General features: G+C 33.6%; 1 protein-coding gene across 2 annotated transcripts in view; it reads left to right on the top strand.

The window, feature by feature from the left end:
* Positions 1 to 25,425, top strand: part of SHOC2 (SHOC2 leucine rich repeat scaffold protein) — a 92,005-nt gene that overhangs the window by 59,014 nt on the left and 7,566 nt on the right. For both annotated transcript variants that reach the window (XM_021699888.2, XM_021699887.2), the window contains exons 3-5: positions 7,634 to 7,771; positions 18,027 to 18,157; positions 22,416 to 22,604. In XM_021699888.2, coding sequence (XP_021555563.1) covers positions 7,634 to 7,771; positions 18,027 to 18,157; positions 22,416 to 22,604 — 458 coding nt within the window. The remainder of the gene's footprint in view (positions 1 to 7,633; positions 7,772 to 18,026; positions 18,158 to 22,415; positions 22,605 to 25,425) is intronic.

Genomic DNA, 25,425 nt, shown 5'->3' on the forward strand with positions numbered 1-25,425 from the left:
TTTTTTTCTCCTCCTGAAATCACTCTTCTGTTGTTTGATGAACATTAGTTTTACATCTCAACTATCTGACTTCCAGTTATCAGACTTTACATATCAACTATCTGACTATTCAGATACCATGTGTCCCACTTCTTTTTGCATGTGGAACACTAACTTTCTATATTACAAAATGAAAATGGGTTTAATATATGAGAGTAACCCTGGAGACTATATAGCTCAGAGAAATAGCAGGAAGAATCCCAACAAGAGTCTAGACCGTTTCATCACCTTTGAGAAGGAATATGTCCAGCATGCTTCATTGTCTGGATATAGAGTTATGGCATGCTTAAAAAGTCTTGGATATAGTGTGCAACCTTTGCCTCCTCTAAAGACAAGGTGAAAGAAAAATTATTTTTCAAAATGGAATTAATTTAGACTTTAAAGAACTTCCATAGAGGAAAAAAACACAACATTCTACTAAAATATGTTGAAGATTATTCATCTAATACAAATTTAAGAAATGGCTTTTTCTGTTTTTGTGCCATGTTTTAGTTTAAGGCATGTCCAAAAGCAGGAGCTTGGGCCAGAGACTTTTTTTTTTTTTAACTTTTTTACTGATATATCATAAATGTACAACTGAAGAATGTTTGCAAACTGTATAGTATCAGTATCCAAGTTAAAAAATTGAACATCAAGACCACTCAGGAGAGCCTTTTTCAGTCATTATTCCCGTCAAGAGTAAACTTAGTATACTGACTTCTACTAACAAATATTAATTTTCCTTGTTTTTATATAAATGGAACCATAACCTATGTATATTTTTGTGTTTGAGTTCTTCCTCTTGGCATCATTATTCAATTGGTGTATGTAGTTATAGTTTATTCTCATTACCGCATAATATCTCATAGTGTGAATATGCCACAATTTATCCATTCTTTTGTTTGGTACTTTGTAATTTGGGGCTAATACAAATAGTGCCACTATGTTACTGTAATATAAGTCTCTTGGTAAATATAGGGACTCATTTCTGTTGAATATATCTCTAACAAAAGAATTGGAGCCCATGATTTTTTTGCCTCCCTGACTTCTCATATTTCTTCTTCTTCTTCTTTTTTTAAAATATCTGTGTAGTTTCTGACCATCTTTTAAAATCTAGCTTTTCCCAGTCCACCCAGCCAGAATCTTGCTTCTCTATTTACCCATCACTTTTTTTATTTTTTAAGATTTTTATCTTTAAGTAATCTCTACATCCAAAGTGGGGCTTGAACCGACAACCCTGAGATCAAGAGTTGCATGCTCCAGTGACTGAGCTAGCCAGGTGTCCCCTACCCATCACTTTGTGTATGTGTGTACACCTCCTACTTTTTTTTTTTTTTTTTAAGTAGGCTCCACAAACTCCTGACCCTGAGATCAAGAGCTGAGATCAAGAGTCAGACGCTTAATTGATGTGCCATCCAGGTGCCCCTGTATACCTCCTACTTTATGTTTACAACATTCTACTTTTATCTATTTTTTGTGGATCTTAATTTTCCAGGATAGATTTTGTTTTTTGAGGGCAAACATTATTACATTATTATTGCTTTTCCATAAGGCTCCCCTATATCCTGTAAAGCTATACAAAATACAACCACCACCACTACATACCTATTAGAATGGCTAAAATCCAAAACACTAACAACACCAAATGTAGATGCAAACTCTTACTTGTCCCTGGTGAGAATGCGCAATGATATAGACACTTGGAAGACAGTTGGCAAATTCTTTCAAAGCTAAACGTAGTCTTACCATTACAATCCATCAGTCATGCTCCTAGTTATTTACCCAAATGAATTGAAAACTTATGTCCATACAAAAAAACTGAACACAAAATCTTTTTTAGCAGTTTTATTTATAATTGTTAAAAATTGGAAGCAACCAAGATGTCATTCAATAAATGAACGGGTAAACAAACTGTGGTACAACCATACCATGGAGTATTGTTCAGTGATAAATGAACTATCAGGCCACAAAAAGACATAGAGGAACCTTAAATGCATATTGCTGAATGAAAGAAGCCAATCTGAAAAATGCTACATCTTACATGACTCCAGCCATATCTAACATTCTGGCAAAGGCAAAAATAAAAGATCAGTGGTTGCTAGGGGCTCTGGGAGAGGGAAAGAGGGGTGGATGTGTAGGTGTGAAGCACAGGATTTTTAGGGTAGTTATTCTTTTTTTTTTTTTTTTAAGATTATTTGAGAGAAAGAGTGAGGGAGAGGGAGAGAAAATCTGAAGCAGACTCTGCATTGAGCACAAAGCCCAATTTGGGGCTTAATCCCACAGCCATGAGATCATGACCTCAGCTGAAACCGAAAGTTGGATGCTTAACCGACTGAGCCACCCAGGCGCCTCTAGTTAAACTATTCCATATGATACCTGTAATGATGGGTACACGATATTATATATTTATCAAGGCCCATAGAACTGGACAACACAGAGTGAATGCTAATGTAAAATATGAACTTTCAGTTAATATTAATGTATCAGTGTTGATTTATCAACTGTAACAATGTACCACTTAATGGAAGATGTTAATAGGGGACACTCTGCTGGGAAGAGGGTTTATGGGAACTCTCTGTACTTTCTGTGCAGTTTTTCTATAAACCTAAAATTGCTATAAAAACAATAATAAAAAACACTTTTATTACAGTTACCACTCCTTTCTTAGTCAAAGCTGAACTCTTTGCCTTAGCCTACAAGACTTTAAGTGAATCTGACCCAGGGCTACTTTATCTCCTACCACCTGATTCCTTAATCATGATTCTAGCCACATTGGCCTTCTGTTGTATTTTGAACTGCTCTCTTGCCTTATCTTTGTGCTTGCTCTTCACTCAGCCTGGAACATTCTTCCCCCAGAATTCTCATTGCTTCTTCCCTCTCCCATTATTTAGGTCTGTTTTCTTCCCTTTTTTAAAAGATTTATTTATTCTAGAGAGAGGATGAGAGAGAGCGAGAGAGCTCGCAAGTGGGGGGAGGGTCAGAGGGAGAGAGAATCCTGAAGCACAGGTCTGTTTGCAAATGCTACTTCATCAGCCTTTTTAATTATTATCAACACCTCCAATCTCCTTCACCATCACACTTTTACTTTTATCTTGCTATATTTTCATTTATAGCTCTTAATACTTCTCACCTTGATTATATGTTAATTTGTTTTTTCCTTGTTAAAATGTAAGTTCTATGAAGGCAGGCATTTTCTTTTTTTTCCCTCATACTGTATCCTCATCCCCTAGAATAGTGTCTAGCACATGGTAGGTGTTTAATAAACATTTGTAGAATGGGTAAATGAATGAAGTCCATGTTCTCTGGAGGCAAATGTGTGGGAAGTCAAATTTAAAATCAAAAGATGGCTTAGTGAGTGTGGAATATGAGTCATAAGATGCGTAATATTAATGGCTGATGTTACCCATATGATAGCATGATGCATTCATTTTCACTAAAAGATACATCTGCTCCACAGATAGGAAACTTCTGTTATGGGCCAGAAAATGCTCTTCCATGAACAGTGTAGAAGAGACTGCTAGTCTTTACCTCTTTGAATCTCCCTTTTTTCTCTTTGAATTAAAAAATGTACAAAAATGAAGAAAAATCACAAAATACAAATGTATAAAGTAGAAAATAAAAACCACTCTTAAACCCAGGCAGAGGCAAGTCATTTTTAACACACCTTGGTTATTGTCCTTGAGAACCATTTGGGATGGATTTATATATATATTTTTATCATATTTGAATTATACAGAAATAGCAAATAGTGTATAAGTATTTCATGAACTGCTTAGATATTTAATATTTAAATATCTTACAAATTGTAACTTAGGCTCTTATCCTGGCACAGTGTCTAGTACAGAATTTGTCATATGTTCACAATTCTCAAATGTTTTTAATTATTTGAATATGAATAAGAGGGGCTTGGGCAGTTACGAGTATTACTCTGAAGAAGAGAGATCTTAAACTCCTCTCACCGCCAGCACTAAAAATGTTTTGTTAATTGCATTAAATAGAAGTTTTGGATTCGTTTTGAAAATATTTTGGATTTTCATGGAAATTATGTATAAATAACAAACTTTCCTGAAGTTTATTAGACTTTGGACTGAACAAAATTTAAAGTTCTGAAGATGTTCTTCATGGGTCTTAAAATTTATATGTGGATTTTGGGGAAAGTCTAAAATAATTTTCAGATTTAACTCCCAATAATATATATAATTTAGTTGTGAGTGTACTGTATTTCAGGGACTAGAAGACCAGATTTTAAAATCATGTTATTTTTTGTGTGCTGTTAAAAAAATTAAATCCCGTTTCCTGAGTTTTAAGCATTTTCAAAATATTTAGGGATTACTAGACTGTGAAAAAGAAGTATTAATGTTATTAGGTGACACTCTTCTTAATGTGTCAGTATGACCATGATTTCCTGACTTTGCAGAGAGTTGTATTGCTGGAGGATAACTTTCTGGAGAAAACATATGTTTAAAATAATCCAGTTGCCATGTGGTGATTTACACAAATCAAAAAGATTTAACTTATTTGAGTCTAGTGATTAATTCTGCTTTTTAAAAACATTTTTTAGTTTTAATATTAGATAGTCATATGCAGATTTCCTAAAATGTTAGTAACGAATTTGTTTTTATGTTCAGAGGTATCAAACTGGCATCCTGAATACTGAAAAAAGCCCACAAATGTGTTTAGTAACATAATGTTTTGTTCTGTTTTAACCTAAGAATTAGTTGTTAGCATTCAAGCATTAGAAGATTTTATTTGAAAATCTACATTTCCAGCCTTGTTTGAAAAAGTGAGGATTGGACAGTATTGAACTTTCTTGCTCCAGTGTAGCAGTGATTCTCAACTGAGGGCGATTTTGGTAGTGTTATGACAGAGGACATTTGTTAATGTCTAGAGACAGTTTTGGTGGTTATTATTTGGGAGGTGCTACTGGCATCTAATGGGTAAAGGCTAGGGGTGCTGCTTAAGTCCAGGACAGCCTCATAGAGCAAAGAATTACCCAGTTCAAAATGTCAATGTACTGAAGTTGAAAAGTCCTGCAATATAGCAATAGTGGATCTGTTGTTTTATTTACTTACCTTGACTCTGTACACTTTTGGATTTGTGTATCTTTCTTTAGAGTAGTGGAAGTTATTTTTGTAGGAACTGAAACAATTTCAAGTATATTATTTATTAGAAAAGATGATGGCAAATTCAAAAAAATGTTTTATTACCTCTGGCTTGAAGAGTATTAGAATCCAAATTTTATCTTCCCCCGTTATCTTCATTTATTCTTTAAGTTAACATGATGCTATGTACTAAGCACTGTACTAGATACAGAGGAGATAAGCAGGTATACAAACTTCAGCAGTTGTTATGTTTTAGAGAATTGTTCCATTTACCAGTATGTAATTTAAAGGAATTTTTTGAAAACAACATGCAGTTGGGTCTTTTTTCTTTTTTTCTTTTATCCTCTCTGACAGTTTCTTGTCTTTTATTTGGTGCATTTAGATTATTTACTGATTTAGTTGGATTAATATCAATTATATTTGTTTTCTATTAGCTGAACTTGTTCTTTTTGTCTTTCATCATTTTTTTGCCTTATCGGGTTTTAATTGAGCATTTTATATTATTCCCTTTTCTCTCTTCTTAGCACATTGTTTATACTTCTTTTAATTTTGTTTGTATGTATGTGGTCATCCTGGAGTTTACAGTATGCATTTACAGCTAATTATAAGTCCACTTTCAAATAATGCTATGCCACTTCATGGGTAGTGTGGTTACCTTATAACAGAATATTCCCAATTCCTCCCTTTTGTGCCTTATAACATTGCTGTCATTCATTTCATATATCCTTAATCTATAATCATCTAATATATTGTTGTTATTAATACTTTGAACAAACCAGTATCTGTTACTTAAGAGTAAGAAAATATTTTATCTTTATTCCTTCTCCAATGCTCTTTTATATAGATCCAAGTTTCTAACCTACACCATTTTCCTTCTTTTGGAAGAACTTTTTAGTATTCTTGTAAGACAGGTCTACTGGTGACAGACTCCCTCAATTTTTGTTTGTCTGAGAAAGTCTTTATTTTTCTTTTACTTTGAAGGATAATTTCATTGGATACAGACTTTTAGATTGGTGGGTTTTTCTTTCAAGACTTTAAATATTTCATTGCATTCTCTTTTTGTTTACATGGTTTTCTGAAAAGTCTAAATATTACGGTTTTTATCCTTGTTTCTCCAAAAGTAAGGTGCTTTTATCCTCTAGCTTCTTCCAAAATTTTCTCTGTCTTTGATTTTCTGCAGTTTGAATATGCAGTGCCTAGGGAAAAACAGGAGGGGATTTTTCTTCTACACCCTGAGAACCTGGGTGGTAAAGCGCAAGGGTCCAATTTCTCCACCTCCTTTGCCAACATTTGTTATTTTCTGTTTCTTGATTATAGCCATTCTAGTGGGTATGAAATGGTATCTCATTGTGGTTTTGATTTGATTTTTCTAATGATTAGTGATGTCAAGCATCTTTTCATTTATTTATTGGCCATTTGTACATTTTTTGGAGAAATGTCTATTAAAGTTCTTTGACCATTTATAAATTGGAGACTTGTTGAGTTGTAAGAGTTCTTTTATTTTGGATATTAATCCTTTAGTAGATACAGGATTTGCAAATATTTTCTCCCATTCTGTGGGTTGCCTTTTCACTCTTTTTATAAAAGTGTCCTTTGATGCACATATGTTTTTAATTTTGATGAAATTCAGTTTACCTATTTTCTCTTTGCTGCCTGTGTTTATAATAATATGGCTTAATAATGTGCCCTAGACCCATTTTTCAGTTTCATGCACTTGATTTGCTCATCTTACTTTTTCAGTATTTATAACTAATGCCTTTAGAGAGAAAGGAATGTCACGAGAGAACCAATGTAGCTGTTACAAATTATAAAGTTTTTGAACTGTATTGTTCAAATAAAGAATTCTGCAAGGAAGAATGTTGCAGAATAACACTAAGAATAATCTAAATTGCCAGTACAGCTCTTTCAACTAGAATGAGGAGAAATATACCTTATTTTCTATCCTTGTGGAGTACTATTAAATCTAGGAGCAGTTTTTGATTTATAAATCTCACTTTGTATATTTATATAGCATCAGAACATATGCCTATTTGAGATTATATATATTTTGAGGTAGAAGATGTCCATCAAATTGAATTGAAGATGAATCTGATATTATCATGCTGAATTTAGTTAAAAAATTAGTGAGCTCTATTTAAAGTATGGAATATACAAACATAAATGTGGTTGAATTGGTTACTTAAAACTATATATATATAATACTAGTTGGCAGTCATTTATATTAGTAGTCATTTATAATCAACATTTTAACTTTATCAGATGTCATTTTTTTCTTTTTTTATTGAGGTATAATTGACAGATAACATTACATTAGTTCCAGGTGTACAACATAATGATTCGATATTTGTAAGATGTCATTTTCTAGTAAGTTTTAGATCTTGTGTTTGACTTTTACATTTTCCAGAAAGGTGTAATTATAATATAGAAAATGAAGTTTTTTTTCTTTCTTTTAGTACTACTTAATATATTCTTTAATAATTCTTGTTAAATTTTTATGTTGGTCAATTTTACAGGTGAATTATGTAACCTCATTACGCTGGATGTAGCTCACAATCAACTTGAACACCTCCCAAAGGAGATTGGAAACTGCACACAGATAACCAACCTTGACTTGCAACACAATGAACTGCTAGACCTCCCAGATACTATAGGTATGGGTGATATTAATAGTCATTTATAGCTACTTGGACATTAAAAAGACTGTTTTTGATCTATTGCTATAATAAAAGTTAAAAGATTAAAATGCGTCAAAGTAGTAAAACTTTTTATTTCCATTTCTTGGTGAAGAGAACAGTTAGGTTTTAGGAAATGAGTTCAATCAGATTATAAAGAAGATAGAATGTGGAATATTGAATATTGGTGTATATTTTATTATAACTCTGCTTAAATTGCAGAATGGGTGATTTTCTGTTTTTTCTTATTTCAGAATGTTACATACTATTATATAGGGGTGTGGTCCCTTCTTTACTAAAGCAAACACACTGAAAAATAAAACCACTGCTGTTTGGTCTTTAAAACATGGGGAATATAGCTTAAAGCTTGTTCATCTCTACTGTTGAAGGGACTAAGAGAAGAGATGTCTTGAAGTACAAAATGTTTTTCAAATACTTAGCCAGACTCAAAAAGCTGAAGTGCGCTTATTGTGATATGTTCTATATGTACACAGTCTTATCTTTCTAAATGTTTGTAAATGTATACAAACAGCAAAGAAAATTTTTAAAAGTTTGGACACCTTTTTAGTTACTGGTGTGTTACAAGGATATTGTAATGTTTATTTAGGAAAATTACACCTGTACTTAATTTTTGTAATTCCAGTAGTGAATATTTATGAGGTTCTTCTGTTACTATATCTTAAGAGGCCTGTGATGGTGAGATCTTTTTCCAGAAGGATTTTCGTTTGTTTCTGTCAGGTACCTAAGGGGACCACTTGAATCCATCTGTGTTCTAAGGTTTGAAATTTTTCTGGTCCCCCAGGTCATTCAAAGGTAGTCTGTAGACTGATTGAAGGGCTATTTTACCTCTGGTTTACCCTTAGTGCTAGGGTGCAGCCCTATAGTATCCCAGTTGATATTGATTTCTGGACTCCCCACTCTTGGCTGGTTGTAGATTTTGACTCTTGGCAGAAACATGCCTGATCAGCTGTTTCTTCCAGTTAGAGAAGCACTCTTAGGACAAAATTTTGTCCATTATTTTGCTTATTTCTTGGGTTTCTAGCCAGTTTCTGGCCGGGTAATTAGTCATTATCTTGTTAGCTCTCCGTTTTGTTTTGGAAGTGTATTTAATTTTTTTCAGTGGGAGGGTTTGTCTGAATTAGCTAGTCTACCATTTCTTGAAACAGAAGCAATTGTTAAGGAATTTTTTGTTTTAAGTTACAGGACAACTAATCTGAGACTTCTTTAGAAGGATATAATAACTAGCCGTTAGAACCTATATCTTCCTGATTCTTAGCCCGGAGTTCTTTATATCACGTTACTGTTTGTAGTGGCAACAGACTAAGTATTCTAGTTAACTAGTTAACTGCATTAGATTTATTTCTGAAAGGCAAGATGGTGTATAACATATAGTGAATTATCCTACTATATTCTTAAGAATTTTACCAAATTTCCTATATAAATAAAGGAATCGGATTTCTGGATCAGTAGAGACTGAACACAATTATTTCTTACTTTTCTATCTTAAAATCTATTGAAATGGCCAGGATGAACAAAGTGACCCTAGAAGAAAAAGAGCATAGAAAAGATATGTGTTACATTTATAAAACATGATCAGACTGGTGCAAAAAAGAAACAAGGAATGCATTCCTTAGAAATATCTTTGCCATATAAAGTTCAATTTAATGGGAAATACTGTGTAATAGAATGAACACATCCAAAGACCAAAATAGCGATGTGTGTAGGATAAGTGGAAGAAGTCTGTTAGAATCTAGAACAAAAAGAAGGATACAAAGTGAGTGATGAAGAGTCATGAGAGAAAGGACTAGAAGTTCTAGAAAGAGAATACAATGAAGAAACTAAATAAAATATAATTTTATAATCTTTTCCTGAACTTGACAAAAACTCAGATAATGTGATTGACATTGCTTACCAAGAAGACATAATGAAAAAGATACATTCTGGTAGAAGTTTTAAAAATTAGATGTACTTAATTGCTTTGAATATACCATAGTAACATATAATGTTATAAAACCTGTTCTTTGTCTAGTTTCAGTTTCTGGGTAATGCTGGCCATATATAATAAGTAGGAAAGTGTTCCTACTCTTCAGTTTGGGGAACAGTTTGTATAAAATTGGCATTATTTCTTCCTTTAATATGTGGTAAGATTCATCAGTGAAGCCACTGGGGCCAGGAATTTTCTTTGTAGGAATGCTTTTAAAAACAATTTCAATTTTGGGGCACCTGGGTGGCTCACTCAGTTGGGCGGCAGACTGGATTTTGCAGCAGGTCATGATCTCAAGGTCCTGGGATTAAGCCCTGTGTCGGTGGGGAGTCTGCTTGAGGATTCTCTGCTCCTTCCCCTGTGCTCTCTCTCTAAAATAAATAAATAAATCTTTAAAAAATGTTCAATTTCTTTAATAGATACAGAGCTATTTAGATTGTCACTTTTATTTTTTGAAGATTTATTTATTTTAGAGAGAAGGAGGAGGAGGGGCAGAGAGAGAGGGAGAGAGAGTCTTAAGCAGACACTGCACTCAGCAGGGAGCCCTACATGGGGCTCCATCTCACGACCTTTAGATCAGGACCTGAGCTGAAACCAAGAGTTGGAGGCTTAACCAACTGTGCCTCCCAGAGCCCCTCACTTTATTCTTGGGCAGACTTAATCATTTATGTCTTTCAAGGAATGGGTCCATTTCATTTGTCACATTTAATAGGCATAAAATTGTTTCTAATATTCCCTTATTATTTTGATATCTATAGAATCTATCGTCATGTCACTTCTCTCATTCCTGATATCAGTAACTTAGATGTCTTTTTTTCCTATCTGTCTGGTTAGAATTGTATCAGTTTTATTGATTATCTCTAAGTTTTACTGATTTTCTGTATTGTTTCTCTGACTTATTTCATTGATTTCCACCTTGACCTTTATTATTTCCTTTTATCTGTTTTGAGTTTTATTCTTTTTTAGTTTCTTGTGGTGGAAGCTTGAGGTCATCGATGTTGAGTTTTTTGTTTTTTCTTGACTTTTCTTGAATTACATGTTGACATATTTAGTTTGTGTTGTATGATCTTACATGAAGATTTCATCTTATATGTGCATTTAGTGCTATAAATTTCCCCTTATGTACTGCTTTTAGTAGCATTCCACAAATCCTGATATAGTGTGTATTTCTTTTTCTTTTTTTCAGAATACTTTCTAATTTTCTTTTGTTGAGTAAGAGTGACATAGATGAAGCAATCAGTGAATTTATTCTACTACCTGTCACTTTTTTGTGTTTTTCCTCCTCCTAATTTTTGTCAGATACACTGTCGGGACATGTAACATTTATGTTCCATCTTGTTATGCTGATCTCTTGTTGTTTTTCATTTTAATGTTCATCAACAGTCCTGTTGTCATAGTTGCCCCAGTCATCTCTTGGTTGGCTCAAGTCAATCTTACAGTTTTCTCAGAAATGGTTCATAAATAATAGTTCCCTAGTTATAGAATGTTTGTAACCTTTATGCTTGAACAGTTTGGATGGATGTAAAAATCACTGGGTCCAGCTTTGTTTCCTTGAGCATCTTAGTAGAACTAAGAGGTAGTTGTACTGTCTTCTGGCATTGAATAAAGTATGAGGCCAGTCCATTTTTTTCCCATTGTAAGTGGACAATCTTTTTGCCTGGCCACCCAGAGTACTTTCCTTTATTTCTGAAATTCAAGAACTGCATTATATTTCTCAGTGTTGATTTTTCAGAGTCCATTTCCCTGGGATACTCTGAGCCAATCAACATATAGGTTTAATTTTGATAGTTTTATATAGTTTATATACTTTATAGTTTTCTTGAATTACGTAGACATACTTAGTTTGTGTTGTATGTTCTTACATTGCAAGATATGTCTGTAAGTTTGCTTATTTTGAATAACCAATTAGTTGCAACAGTAAAGGAGAAAAGAAAGAATAATGCAAAATCTTTTTTTTATGACATTAAAAAAGCACGTAAAAGCATAGTTGCTCAGTTTTAGAAAGAAAAATAAAGGTTGTTTACTGCAAATCAGACAGGGGAACCAAAATTAAAGATGCTTGAAATGTTATAAAGTTAATATTCTTATCCCTCTTACCAATACTTAGTCACTGTGTATTTGTTAGGATTATAAATGCTAAACACTTTATTGCTCCTTAAGCATATCAGGCAAGTTCTAGCATCAGGGCCTTTATACTTCTTGGTCTCTCTGCTTAGGACTCTTTCTCCTAAATACCCACATAATTTCCTTTACTCTTTCAACTGATCAAATGGATATATATAGGGCACGGTCATCAGTCAGCGCTGCTGTTTCTCTCAAATAGTCCAACAATATTTTGTTTAATATTTCATGCATGCGTCTGAATCTGTGTTATGTCAAATAACAATGAAAGGGGGATGAAATTAGAGTACAAAAATGAATAGCCCTGGCAAACAGAGAAAGTATAGGTGGTAGTGGATGATAAAAATCTTCCATTTACTAGGACTAGGGTCATGGTTTTTGGATTCACTTCTTCTGACAAAGGGTGACTTCTCCATGTATCTTTCTTTCTCCTGGCTTTCTTAATTTTGTATATCTCGCTTCTGTCAGAATAACTGTATTTTAAGTATGTTTATTAATATGAAAACATTTGACTTCATTATTAATCTGTTGTGGTTAAGATGTTATCTCAAAATAACAGAAATGCCTTGCTTCTAGAACATTCTGCATGATCAAATTATAAGTATGTATTGCAAATCAGTGAGAACTGAAACATTAACAATAAGAAATTTGTAAATACTTTATTCTTACATGCTTTGATAGTTGTCAACAAATGGAGTATTTATAGCTGTTAATTTTTATAATGTCATTTATTATATACCATGTATATTAAAAATTCTTTTGCCTTTTTCATCTCTCTCATCCCCAGTATTTTGATTGTATAGCAGAAGGCTGAGATTTGGTGAGAAATTCAAACATTTGGGTCTTGGTCTATTATAAATCCCCGTAGTCTTAATCGATTGACCTTTGAGATTCATCCCTCTCATTTATCAGAGAAGAGAAATTCACCCAAAACATTTAGTGGTAAACTTTATTGGAACATAGTTCTCCTGATATTTTTCCTATTCTACTTCTTGAAAAGTATAACTTAAAAAAAAAAAAATCCACACCTATCCTGCACAGTTGATGTAAGTCCCACAGCAGCTGCCCTACTCTCCTTTCCCTGGACTAAAGAAACTTTCTCTAAACTCACAATTGAAATGAGATCTTTTAACTGTCACCTGACAATCAAGTTTTCCAAAAATCCTTTTATTTCCTTGCCTTTTCTTTTTTCTTATAAGTAGACTGAGATGTTTTTACCCCTTTCTTTATTTAACACGAACACTCCTAGAGTAGTTTCTTACTCCTTGGCAGTAATCACTGCCATTTACATCCAGGCTGAGCAGTGCTAGGATCACTGACAGCTCACAGGATGTGGAGAAGAGGCAGAAGGAAGTAGGGAGGGGACGGACAGCTGGTTGTAGTTAAGTGAGAGAGTACTTCAAAACATATTTATAGTTTCTCTGACTTAACCATTAGTCTACCCTGTTGAATAAAATGTATATTCTCTTTCATGTAAATATTTTCTAATTCAGGAATCAGTTATGAACTGTAGAAAATGTTAAACTTCATTACAGCAGTCATTTTGTTTCAAACTATGAACTTGATATGTTAAAGCCTTCTGTGATTTCTGGTGATTTTATGAAACCAGGGGTAGGGGGAGGTAAGAGGTCTCAAGTAGGAAAAAATATTTTATTTTCTATTTCTTGTCAAATGAGATAGAGAAATCTGCAACAAGACCTTGCCTTCAAGGCTGGAGCACAGAACAATTCACAGAGGTCTTTTGTTGCACTCGGCTCTGAAGAAATGTTACACTAATTATGGTTGTATCAACAAGTAGAGTTTTAGTAATTAGGTTTTAGGTAATTACAGTGCAGCTTCATGTAACAACTTTACTAGTTTTCTTTTTAATGGTGGCATTCTTTTGGGTTTTTGACATTAAGAATTTTTATATTGCTTGCTTTTCAGTTTGCTTTCAGTTTTTTTGGTTCAGTGTTTCTGGGAAAACAAGTACCTTTGACATTATTTTCATTTTAGAACTGTGTGCCTTTTCTACTGATTTTTTTTTTTTTGCTACTTTGTTAAAACAAAATTAAGATCATTTGAATTAAGAGTTTTACTCAAAAGTTATACTGAAATAACCTAAAGATGCTGATTATATTTGCTGAAATTGAAAGCATCTAATTTTAATTCATAGTCATTTGATGTTGCTGTAATTTAAAAATTGACAGCATAAGAAAGCAAGCTGTCAGAGCAGAGCACAGAACAACTTAACAAAGTTAAGCACTTAAAAGCTAAATGCCAGTGATTGGCAGTGATCAGCCTACATTTATACACAGAAGCTCAGCAACATTGATTTTATTTCTTAGTCACAATGGCTCAACATTAAAGCAAGTCATGGCTTGATTTCTAGGTTGCAGTTTAGTTTGTGGTAAAACCAATCACTGAAAGAGGCTAGAGTTGAAATCACTACAGGGGATGAATCATAGTAAATGTCACACTTCTGATGTCCAGCTTTTTTCCTCACACAAGAGAATTTTGATATTTCATCCTTAATTTTTTTCACCTCTTTTATTTTGCTGAAAGTCATGGATTTTGGCAAAATGTGGATGACTGAACATGCCATGCTCTCAGTAAAGTGATAAGACCTTTGCACATGTGAGTTTCTCATCAGAATAGCATATTCTCATAGATTACATTTTTTTTTTTTTAAAGATTTTATTTATTTATTTGAGAGAGAGAGAATGAGAGACAGAGAGCATGAGAGGGAGGAGGGTCAGAGGGAGAAGCAGACTCCCTGCCGAGCGGGGAGCCCGATGCGGGACTCGATCCAGGGACTCCAGGATCATGACCTGAGCCGAAGGCAGTCGCTTAACCAACTGAGCCACCCAGGCGCCCCATAGATTACATTTTTTAAAGTTTAATTTCTACCACACCAAAAAAAAAAAAAAGGGAAAAAGAAAAAGTTTAGGAAAGTTGGAGGTACTATTTCTAATTTTGGTACTAAAGTCATGTGGCAGTTTCACTGCATTATTTTCATTTTGTAATTTTTAAATTCTGGAAACCTATTCTGATTTTAAAAGTGAGAAATTCAAGAGTTGTTTTGCTTTTAGAAGAGAAATTTCAGGCATCTGGTTCTATTTATTGGGCTTTTGAATTGATAAGCATTTAGAATTTGTTATACTAATCTCTGTTATCAGAGAAAGCTTTTAGGTTTTGATGAGAATAAATAATGTTTAAAATACTGTATTTGTGTACTGCTCTGCTCTAAACAGTGATTGAATGAGGGATGTCAGTTGATAGAGCAAAAATATGGGGTCTTTGTGCTTTACTCTTCTGGCAGATTCAGAGACTCCTTGGTAAATGCTTCAGCCATTTTATTACATTGGAGCAGGCTTCTTCCATAGGGAAAGCAGTGGTATGCAGGAGAGAAAGGAATGCTGTCTCCCCCGCTTCCCCAAGGTCGACCGCTTTTTCTGTCTTCAACTTCATACAGCAAATTAAAATTTTACTGTAAGATTTTTGAAGTTCTTTAAAATCAGACATTATCACTGCTTGTAGGAAAATTTCCACCGTTACCAGCCTTGTTGTAGCTGTAGGGGGCATGGGATAGGCAAAGGATAAAATATTTATTTCTTCCCTCTCTCCCTATTTTAAAAGCAAATCATGGCTTTTAAAAAGCATCTAATTTTAATTTAATTTAATTAAAAGCATCTAATTTTAATTTAAACTGGAGCATCTCATGTAATTTTAAGTTTTTACCTTTTGTTCCTAATGGAGAGGAGGACAAATAATAAAATGCTTTAGCTTCTGCAGTTAATTAAGAAAATATGAATGAATGCCTGCTGTGGGCTTAGCACTGAAACATATTCTTTGGGGAGATAGAAATATATAAGGCAGCAAGCTATCTGGAGTGCAGTCAGTGAAGATCTTGAAGAATGATTGTTATAAGAGCCAGCTGAGTTTGATTCTAGTTTTGCCACTAACTAGGTGGTGGCTTTGATAGGTCTCTTCACATTATCTTATGCTAGAGTCATAAGTATAACTCTCAGATGGCTCTTATTGCTGCTGCTTAGGTGTTTTTTCATCTCTTTTTTTAATCAGGGTGCCTATTTAAGAATTCAAACCACCATGCTCTGTTTTTCCATGATTTAGCTCTTATCTACACTTTATGGAGAAGATGAGCCTCACAATGTAAAGTGTCCAAATGTCTTACCTCTACGTTAGTATAAAAATGTCTCCATGATGTAAAATATTCATTCAAAAAAAGAATGGTATAGGGCGCCTGGGTGGCTCAGTCGTTAAGCGTCTGCCTTCGGCCCAGGTCATGGTTCCGGGGTCCTGGGATCAAGCCCCGCATCGGGCTCCCTGCTCAGCGGGAGGCCTGCTTCTCCCTCTCCCACTCCCCCTGCTTGTGTTCCCTCTCTTGCTGTGTCTCTGTCAATTAAATAAATAAAATCTTAAAAAAAAAAAAAGAATGGTATAAAGATATTGCAGTTTTTAAAATTAAAATGACTTTAGAATTACAGACTTTTTCTTAAAATGTTTTTAAATGACAAAGCTATCGAAAATTAGGAAAAAGGCAAGTTCACAGGAAAAAAAATTAATCTTCCATAATTCTACCATGCAGAGATAACTTAGTTTTGATGTTTCCTTTCCATTCTTCTCTACTTGTTTTTTTACATTGTTGAGATCATACAAAATGCATAATTTTTCTTACCTTCTTTTTTCATTTAATATCATAAAGTCTTTCACATCTTAAAATTTTTTGTAACATAATTTTTATAGGTATAGACTATAGTAGAATATAGACATATACTACAGAATAAAATCATGTTTTGAACATATGTATCAGTCATTGTGCTGCATAGCTTACACACATTGTATTTAACCCTTAGAGCAACCCTGTCAAGTATTTGGTGTTATCCTCACTTTATGGATGAGGAAATAGACTCGTTAAGTAACTTGCCCCAAGTCACATAGATAACATAAAATTCTTTGTGACACTGTGGTGTCTCCAGTTTAAATAATTCTTCATAGATTCTTGAATAAATAGGTTGTCCCTGTTTTTTTTGCCACCACAAATATGACTGTAATTAACATTTCATCACAAAGCAGATTATTTTATTTTCTGCAAACCCAAATGTTAAACATTTGTATCATAGTCAGTGTCATAGTGCAGTGATAACAATATTCTTGCCCTTATTTCTAATCTCTAAATTCTTTGGGGCTTTGGAAAGTCATCCAATCCTCAGCTTGTTTTTTCCCCCCTCCAAAATTGACATGTCTTACCAGAATGTCATTAGAAAGATTCAGTAAAGCATCCTTCGTTAATTTAGGAAGCATTTTAAACACAAAATTAACTTGTCTTTGCTAAATGATAGTTTTTGTTGTTGCTTTTGAATTCAGTTTTCTGCCTGTTGGAATCTCACTTAAACAGATCCAGCAAACTCTTGGCCCAATTTCCAGACACTATTATAAGAAAGTAATATACATGAAAATAGCATACCTCTGGAATAATTCCAATTCCAATTCCTACAGGGATTGAAATGTTTGCTAAGTTTTTCTGCATTATAGTTGGCTATACTTATGGTATTTAATTATTAGAATATTTTCATTATCAGTGGCGAATTTTTGCCTTAAAGAAGTAAAGAGTAAAAATTAGCTCGATTTAGTGATTATAACTTTAATCACTGATTTCTTCAGCAAGAGGGAAAGATGCAGATGATTGATAATTAGATAGGATTATGAGACATCGTGACTGCCCTCCTAGGGTTTCAAGGTTTAATTTATGCTATAAGCTAATAAATGTTTTCTGTAAGTACTGTAGTAGTGTTATATCTAATAAAGAAGGTTATTCAACAACTTTCTGAAAAACGGTCAAAGCAAAAAGAAAGAAATGGGCAAACTTCAGAAAGATGGTGAAAGTCGAAAGACATCAAAATATTTGTCTCCACAAAGTTAAGTCTGACACAGGCATCTGCTTCTGTAATTTTTAAGGCTGGTAATATTGTTTAATTTAAAACTAGAGGCTGGCTACGCTACATTTGACATTTAAACCTGGCCCATCTAAAAATGTGATACCAGAGGTTGTATTAACAATAAAACAATACAACAAGAAATTAACAAGTTTATCAGATTAAAAAAAAATTCCTTTTTTTGTATTCACAGGAAACCTGTCCAGTTTAAGTCGTCTTGGTCTGAGATACAACAGACTGTCAGCAATACCCAGATCACTGGCAAAATGCAGTGCCCTTGAAGAGCTAAATTTAGAGAACAATAACATTTCTGCTTTACCAGAGGTGAGAGGTGGTAAATCTTTACAGCTGGGTGAATAATTTGATTATTGAGATTGTTTAAATAATGAGTGTGCTACGGACATTTAGCCACCACTAAAATAAATATCCGAAAAAGAAAGAATAGGTATGATTATAGGAACATACTAATTTTTTTCTTTTTTTTGTGTGTAGAAGGGAGAAACCAAGGTGAGAAATCAGTGTGCTACATTCCCATGTAAGCATCATGTAAATCTTTCTCACATCTTTTTGAAACTGACAGTAACAGCTATTAAGGAAAAGTTGTATGGTTGATTTTAAAACTCAACTACCCTACCCAGTTCAATTATTTAAAAAAGTGCTGTAGAAAGATGATACGGGAAAAGAATGAGCTACATAGAACACACTATTAATCATGTTAATATTAGCTGTAACACTTCCATTACCCAAATTATTACCCTGCTTATACAATAATATTAAAGCCTATTTAGCATATACCAGTCACCAAAATTTGTTATTTCTTAACACATTATTTTTAATTTGGTTTTTGTTCTGTGAAAAAATATTTTCACTTATTTTGGGCAGAATGCAGTACTCTTTTATTTTATTCTTTTGCTACATATTATTATTTTAGCATACCCACAACTTGTATGTTTGCTTATGGTTATTCAAGCATTATGTCTTATTGAAGTATTCTAACAAATAAAAGAATGGAATTGTGTGGACTTATTGATTGAGCTTTGCAAATGTTTTCTATAAGTGTCCCTTTATTTCTGGTTTTTCGGTGTGTGTGTGTATTTGAATTAAAAACAAAGGTGCTTTGGGCAAATGTTTTTAGATATATACTATGATTTATAAAGAACAATTTGAGCATATGAAGCTATAAGCATGTAGCAATTAGTTTATAAAATAAATGTATTTAATAATGATTTGCTTCTAAGGGATACAGAAAAAAGTACCTATTAATTTTGTTTCTATTATTCTGGGTGTTTGGGTTTTTAGAAAACCTTTTGATTAGAGTACAAAAATCAGTTTTTCAGGATTGTATTTTCTAGGATGGACCAGCTCACTAAAACTCCTATGACAGTATCTCATCTGCAGTTTAAATGGGATAAGAAATAGAATCCACAGATTGTAGAGATAGCCCTGACAACTAGACTGTCTGGATTTTTGTCTTTCTTTGCTAGTGGTAATTTAGAATGGTAAAAATGGGTGGGGTTCTATTTAATGTCATCTCCTTTTCTAACAGTAATTAGCACAATAATTGGACCTTGTTGGGATTTTTTTTAGGGTGTGATTTGTGAGCTTAAGTAAAATTGACTGCTTTTACAATGTTAGTAAGGCTAATATAAAGACTGGGTGTATATTAAATTTCAAAAAATGAGAAAATTTAAAACTTATTTTTATATCCACTCTATCAGTGAAGGGAAACTAATAATTATTAGGTACCTCTTAGGATACAGACATTGTGCTAATTAGTTTCACATATAATATTTTGTGACTGAAATTAGTCAAGATTTATTTTTGATAGAAGAATTATAAAGAAGATAGCTCTCTTCAATCTGCCTGTGGAAGAAGTATGTGTGTGTGCGCACCCATGTGCACGTATTTAAACTGGCCTATTTTCAGATAGAGAAGCTATGGGGGAAGCCCTTGATTGGCCCTGTCCAAATCTGGGAAAGGATTAAGTCTTATATAAAAGTAGTCTGTGTGCTTTGGAAGCAGCATATTCCTAATGCAAATATGTAATTATCTGCATTTATAATCACAATAAGGAAAACAATAAAATCCATTAGACAGTACTTACTAGACAGTCAAGCTGGGTTAGGCATGCACAATCAGGAAAGTGGTTTCCAATTGGGGCTCATTGCTGAAATCAGAGCTGGCAAAATGACTATATACTTTTCTATTTGATGACTATCTGAAAATGGGCTAGTTTTAATGTAGACACACATAAGGAAAAGGAATTTAATAAATTGAAGCACATATGCTCAAGGTATAATGCTAGGGGCTCTACATGGATTATCCCATTTAAATCTTTAATTGTATTAATTATTGGGGTATTATCAAATAGGAAGGGTAATAAGACTTAAGAGAAGTTATGTTTTTGGCCAAATTTGTACCTTAAATATTTTTCTGGGAGTGCTGTGAGAAATACATTGATTGTCTAATTCACCAAAGGTCATGTAACTGGTAAGTGGAAGACCTAAGATGGGGACCCAGATGTGTCTGACTTTAAGAAATTGATAAGCAACTGCATAGCTTCATTATATGCCCTAAGAATGAAAGGTTGCAGAGTTGCCTTCTTGTTACCCCTTTTCAGATGTCTTCAGGTTTTTTCAAAGAAGAACATCAGTAAAGTTAGTCAGCTATAAGAATAATAAAAATAACATTTTTTCCATGAAACTCAAAACTTCATGTATTTTCAGTAAAGTAGGATGTAGGCATTGTTCTTGAATTGATTGCCATGCAGAGTGTTCTCAGCACTCTTACCTGAGCTCTTCCTTTTATCTGTGTACATCAGTAGACAAATGTTGAAAGCTTCTTAACATTCAGCATAAAGAACAAGTTTCAGTTCACCATATAATTATACCTTCAATTACATGGTTATTTCATTCTTTCAGCTGGTCTTACAAATCAACTGACACCTCAAGTACTAAGTCTTCAGTTTCCTCCTGGTATACAGCTGATGTTTGAACATTATTTAAAATATACACACTTACATACCTCACACAGCTTGTTTCCTCCCTGCTTGGGCCTTTATGTCAATCCAAAATGTTTCTTCTGCTTCTCTGAATATTTAAATTTTTTTCATCCTTCAAGATCTAGCTCATTCTCAGTCTCCTTCCTGCTTTTCCAGTTATTCCAGTATTTCTTCTTTTCTTTAAATTTAAATAGAGAAGGGACTAAAATTTAAGCACTTATTATATGCTAGAGGTTGTAAAGCTATTTATGTATTTTATCTCTTAAAAAATGTCTTCACTAAAATTTACAGAATAAGGCATTATCATTTTACACATGAATAAATTAAGGTTTGGAGAAATAATTTGCCCAAAGTCACAAGCCATTGAAAGATAGAGCGAGGATTCAGAATTATTTTATAGCCTATACTAGTGTTTCTCAAACATTAATGAGCATACAAATCACTTGGGAATCTTGTTAAGATTCTTCAATTCTGTAGGAGTAGGACCTAAAAGTCTACATTTCTAACAAGCTAATGTTGCTCTTCCTTCAACCAGACTTTGAATAGCAAGAGCATATTACATATAATTTATTATTGATTATATACAGTTATGTATTGTTTTCTTTTTCCCATCTGTGTGCTCTGTTTCTCTAAATAGGGTTTAGTCATTTTAATGGCAGAATTTCTTCTGTAATACCTAAACGCCTAGCACTGTGGTTACATGGTGGGAGGCTGAAGTAAGGGGGTTACTATGCGCAGTAAATACTTATTTGATAGATGCCTGTTTCCCTCGGAAATTTTACCATATGGAAAAACAATATTATATAATATCAGGAAGTGTTATCATTTTCTGAATTTAATCTTCTTTAAAGGAGCCATTAAATTACTGAATAACAGCTTACTCTGAGTCAGGTATTATGTTAATCTTAATAATTTAGAGGATCATTAACTCGGACCTGAAGAGGATTGTGGTCCCAGAGCAAGTGGCAGAGCCAGGACACAGACTCAGGACTGTGTGATGCCAACAATTCTGCTCTGTAAGGTTCTCAACCTGGCCACTCAGGAGATACCTTGTACCCTCAGACATATTTTCTTTATAGAGTGGTGGATTTTTTGGTTTTTTTTTTTGTGTGTGTGTGTTGTTTTGTTTTTTTAGAGGGGGGGGAAGGTGGGAGGGGCAGAGGGAGAGAGAATCCCAAGCAGGCTCCACAGCCAAAGTGACTCGATCTCATGACACTGAGATAATGACCTGAGCCAAAATCAAGAGTCGGACACCTAACTGACTGAGCCACCCAGGCGCCCCTTCTTTATAGAGTGTTCTAAATAAGCTAAAGCCAAGGAATAAAAATGAGATTTCATGAGTTTTCTGTTTCTTGTAAAATCTGGAAATCTAACTCTATTGGCTCCACATTCCTATAAGGCAACAGTTAGCTAGAGCTGAGTAGTGACTGTCCCTCTCTGTGAGGCATCACAGAGGAGCTGGCCCATCCAGTCTCTGTCATTTGTTACCTGAAGGCCCTTTGAGGAATCTGTGCCTGCTGCTCTATATTCTATGAAGTAATCCTGTTACAATTCTAATTCATGTGTTTATTTTGTTTACAGAGTCTTTTATCAAGTCTTGTGAAACTGAATAGTTTGACCTTAGCTAGAAATTGCTTCCAGTTATATCCAGTAGGTGGTCCATCTCAGTTTTCGACCATCTATTCCCTCAACATGGAACACAATCGAATCAATAAAATCCCATTTGGAATTTTCTCCAGAGCAAAAGTATTAAGTAAGCTGAATATGAAGGTAAGCCTCTGTTTGTTTTGAGGGGGAGAAAAGTTACTATTATTAGTACTTATACTAATATTTGTGTTTTCTCTATTAGTGTGGAGAACAGTTACTTGTTACTTGCTGATGGGGTCTAAACTGATGATACTTCAGGGTAATTTGTATTAGATAACAAATATCTTAGAACCATGCATACTCTTAGCACTTTATCCTAAAGAAATAATCATGAATGTCTATAAAAACATAGTTGTAGGGATATTTATTGTAGAATTTTCTATTTAATTGGTACCAACCTAATAAAGATTTCATTTTTTAATCGTTTATCTTCAGTGGAATACTATGAAGTCATTAAAATTAATACTCAAGTTTAGAAGAATATTAACACCAGTTGAAACATTCTCAGTTTATTTATTTTTTTATTATTTTTTTTAAATGCTTTTTTTTTTTTTTTTTAAAGATTTCATTTATTTGACAGAGAGAGACGGCGAGAGAGGGAACACAAGCAGGGGGAGTGGGAGAGGGAGAAGCAGGCTACCTCACAGAGCAGGGAGCCTGATGTGGGGCTCGATCCCAGGACCCTGGGATCATGACCTGAGCTGAAGGCAGATGCTTAATGACTGAGCCACCCAGGCGCCCCTCTCAGTTTATTAAGTAGAAAAAAGTTAAAGCATGCAAGACTGTCTTTCCACACAGTTTTTAAAAACTGTTCTTAATGTGCTTAATTATATATTAAGTAGCTCTAGATTTATATGTAAACATATAGCCAGAATTTATTAAAATACGTTTATCTTTGAATATCATTAATTATTTTATGGATGATCTTTTTTATTGAGGAATAATTGACATTATACTAGTTTCAGTTGTACAACATAATGATTCAATATTTGTATATTGGGAAATGATCACCACACTAAGTCTAGTTAATGTCCATCACCATATATAGTTACAGAATATTTTTTCTTGTGATGAGAACTTCTTAAGATTTACTCTCCTAACAACTTTCACATATGTAATACAGTATTATTAACTATAGTTGCCATGCTGTATCTTACATCCCAATGACTTATTTATTTAGTAACTGGGAAGTTTATACCTTTTGACTCCCTTTACCCAGTTTGCCACCTCCTTTACCCCTGGCAACCATCAATCTTTTATCTTTGAGCTTGGTGTTTTGTTTTGATTCCATATATAAGTGAGATCATATGGTATTTGTCTTTCTCCATCTGACTCATTTCACTGAGCATACTGCTCTCAAGGTCCATTCATGTTGTCACAAACGACAAGATTTCATTCTTTTTTATGGCTGAATACTGTTCCTGTGTGTGTGTGTGTGTGTGTGTGTGTGTGTATGTGTACTGAAATTTCTTTATCTCTTCATGTGTCAACACTTAGGTTGCTTCCATATCTTGGCTATTTTAAATAATGCTGCGATGAACATGGGGGTGCATATATGTTTTTGAGTTAGTGTTTTCATTTTCTTCAGATAAATACCAAGAAGTGGGATTGCTGAATTGTATGGTAGTTCTACTTTTAATATTTTCAGGAACCTCCATACTGTTTTCTATAGTGGCTGCACCCATTTACACTCCCACCAACAGTGCACAAAGGTCTCCCCCCCTTTTTTTAATATCTTCACCAGCACTTGTTATTTCTTGTCTTTTTGATAACAACCATTCTGACAGGTGTGAGGTGATATCTCATTGTGGTTTTGATTTGCATTTCCCTAATGATTAGTGATGTTGAGCATCTTTTCATGTACTTGTTGGCCATCTGTATGTCATCTTTGGGAAAATGTCTATTCACATCCTTTGCCTATTTTTTAATTGGATTGTTCTTTTGCTATAGAGTTGTAGGAGTTCTTCATATATTTTGGATATTAACCCCTTATCACATATACAATTTGCAGTATTTTCTTCTGATGGGTCATCTTTATTTTTGCGTATCTATATTCTCTACAGTGAATGAGTTTCACATTTGTAATAAGGAAAAAAGGAGGAAAGAAATGAAACCTGATTTTTTTCCAGTGATTTTATTTATAGTGAACAAACTTTAGGTCCAGAGGTGAAAAGTTAATTGGCCATATAGCCAATTTATGGCTGAGGTATAGGAATCCAGGGGACTTAGATTTCCTGCTTCCAGGTGTAAGTGTTCTTTCTATTGTATTATACTACAGCCTTTTATCTTTGATGAACTATTTCAACATAATTGTGGTTCTTTATAGTCTAAATGTAGAATATACTGATTCCATCTATACTTGTTCATAAATATATGTATCTTTTATGATAATTCTTTAGAGATATATAATAAGTGAACTAGTGGGAATTCAAGATAATCTTATAATCTTAAACAGGTATAAAATTTATTGTTCATTATTTCAGTTATATGAGATTTAGCAGTGGTAATGGTATTAATTCTGAATGTTCTGTTTGTAATAAGAGGCTTAGAACACAGCAGTCCAGGTGTTCATTAGTTTTTGCATTTGGTGATACATTTTTATGGATGTGATGTTACTGTAATGTTGGCTTGGAAAGGCTTGTTTTCGTGAAATAAAATTTTGCCTAGAGCTTTGCCTTAATTTTTCTTCAATAGCATGACAGATATTTAATAAAAATTTTTTTTAAAGAAGTCAAAATGAAACCTGATATTTTCCTCCTCATAAGTACCAGTAGTAAATTTTTTTAATGAAAATGCTTTATCAAGCTACTAAGTATTAGTAGTTGTAAGTTTAAGTGTTATAATGAATAGGTAATAAATGTAAATATAATAAAAAAAACTTGGTTTTCAAATGGATGTTTGCTACTTGGAATTTCTTTTACCGATGATTTTGTGTAAAATGAGA

Source organism: Neomonachus schauinslandi, chromosome 6 (genome assembly GCF_002201575.2).
Source record: "Neomonachus schauinslandi chromosome 6, ASM220157v2, whole genome shotgun sequence".
Taxonomy (NCBI): Eukaryota; Metazoa; Chordata; class Mammalia; order Carnivora; family Phocidae; genus Neomonachus; species Neomonachus schauinslandi.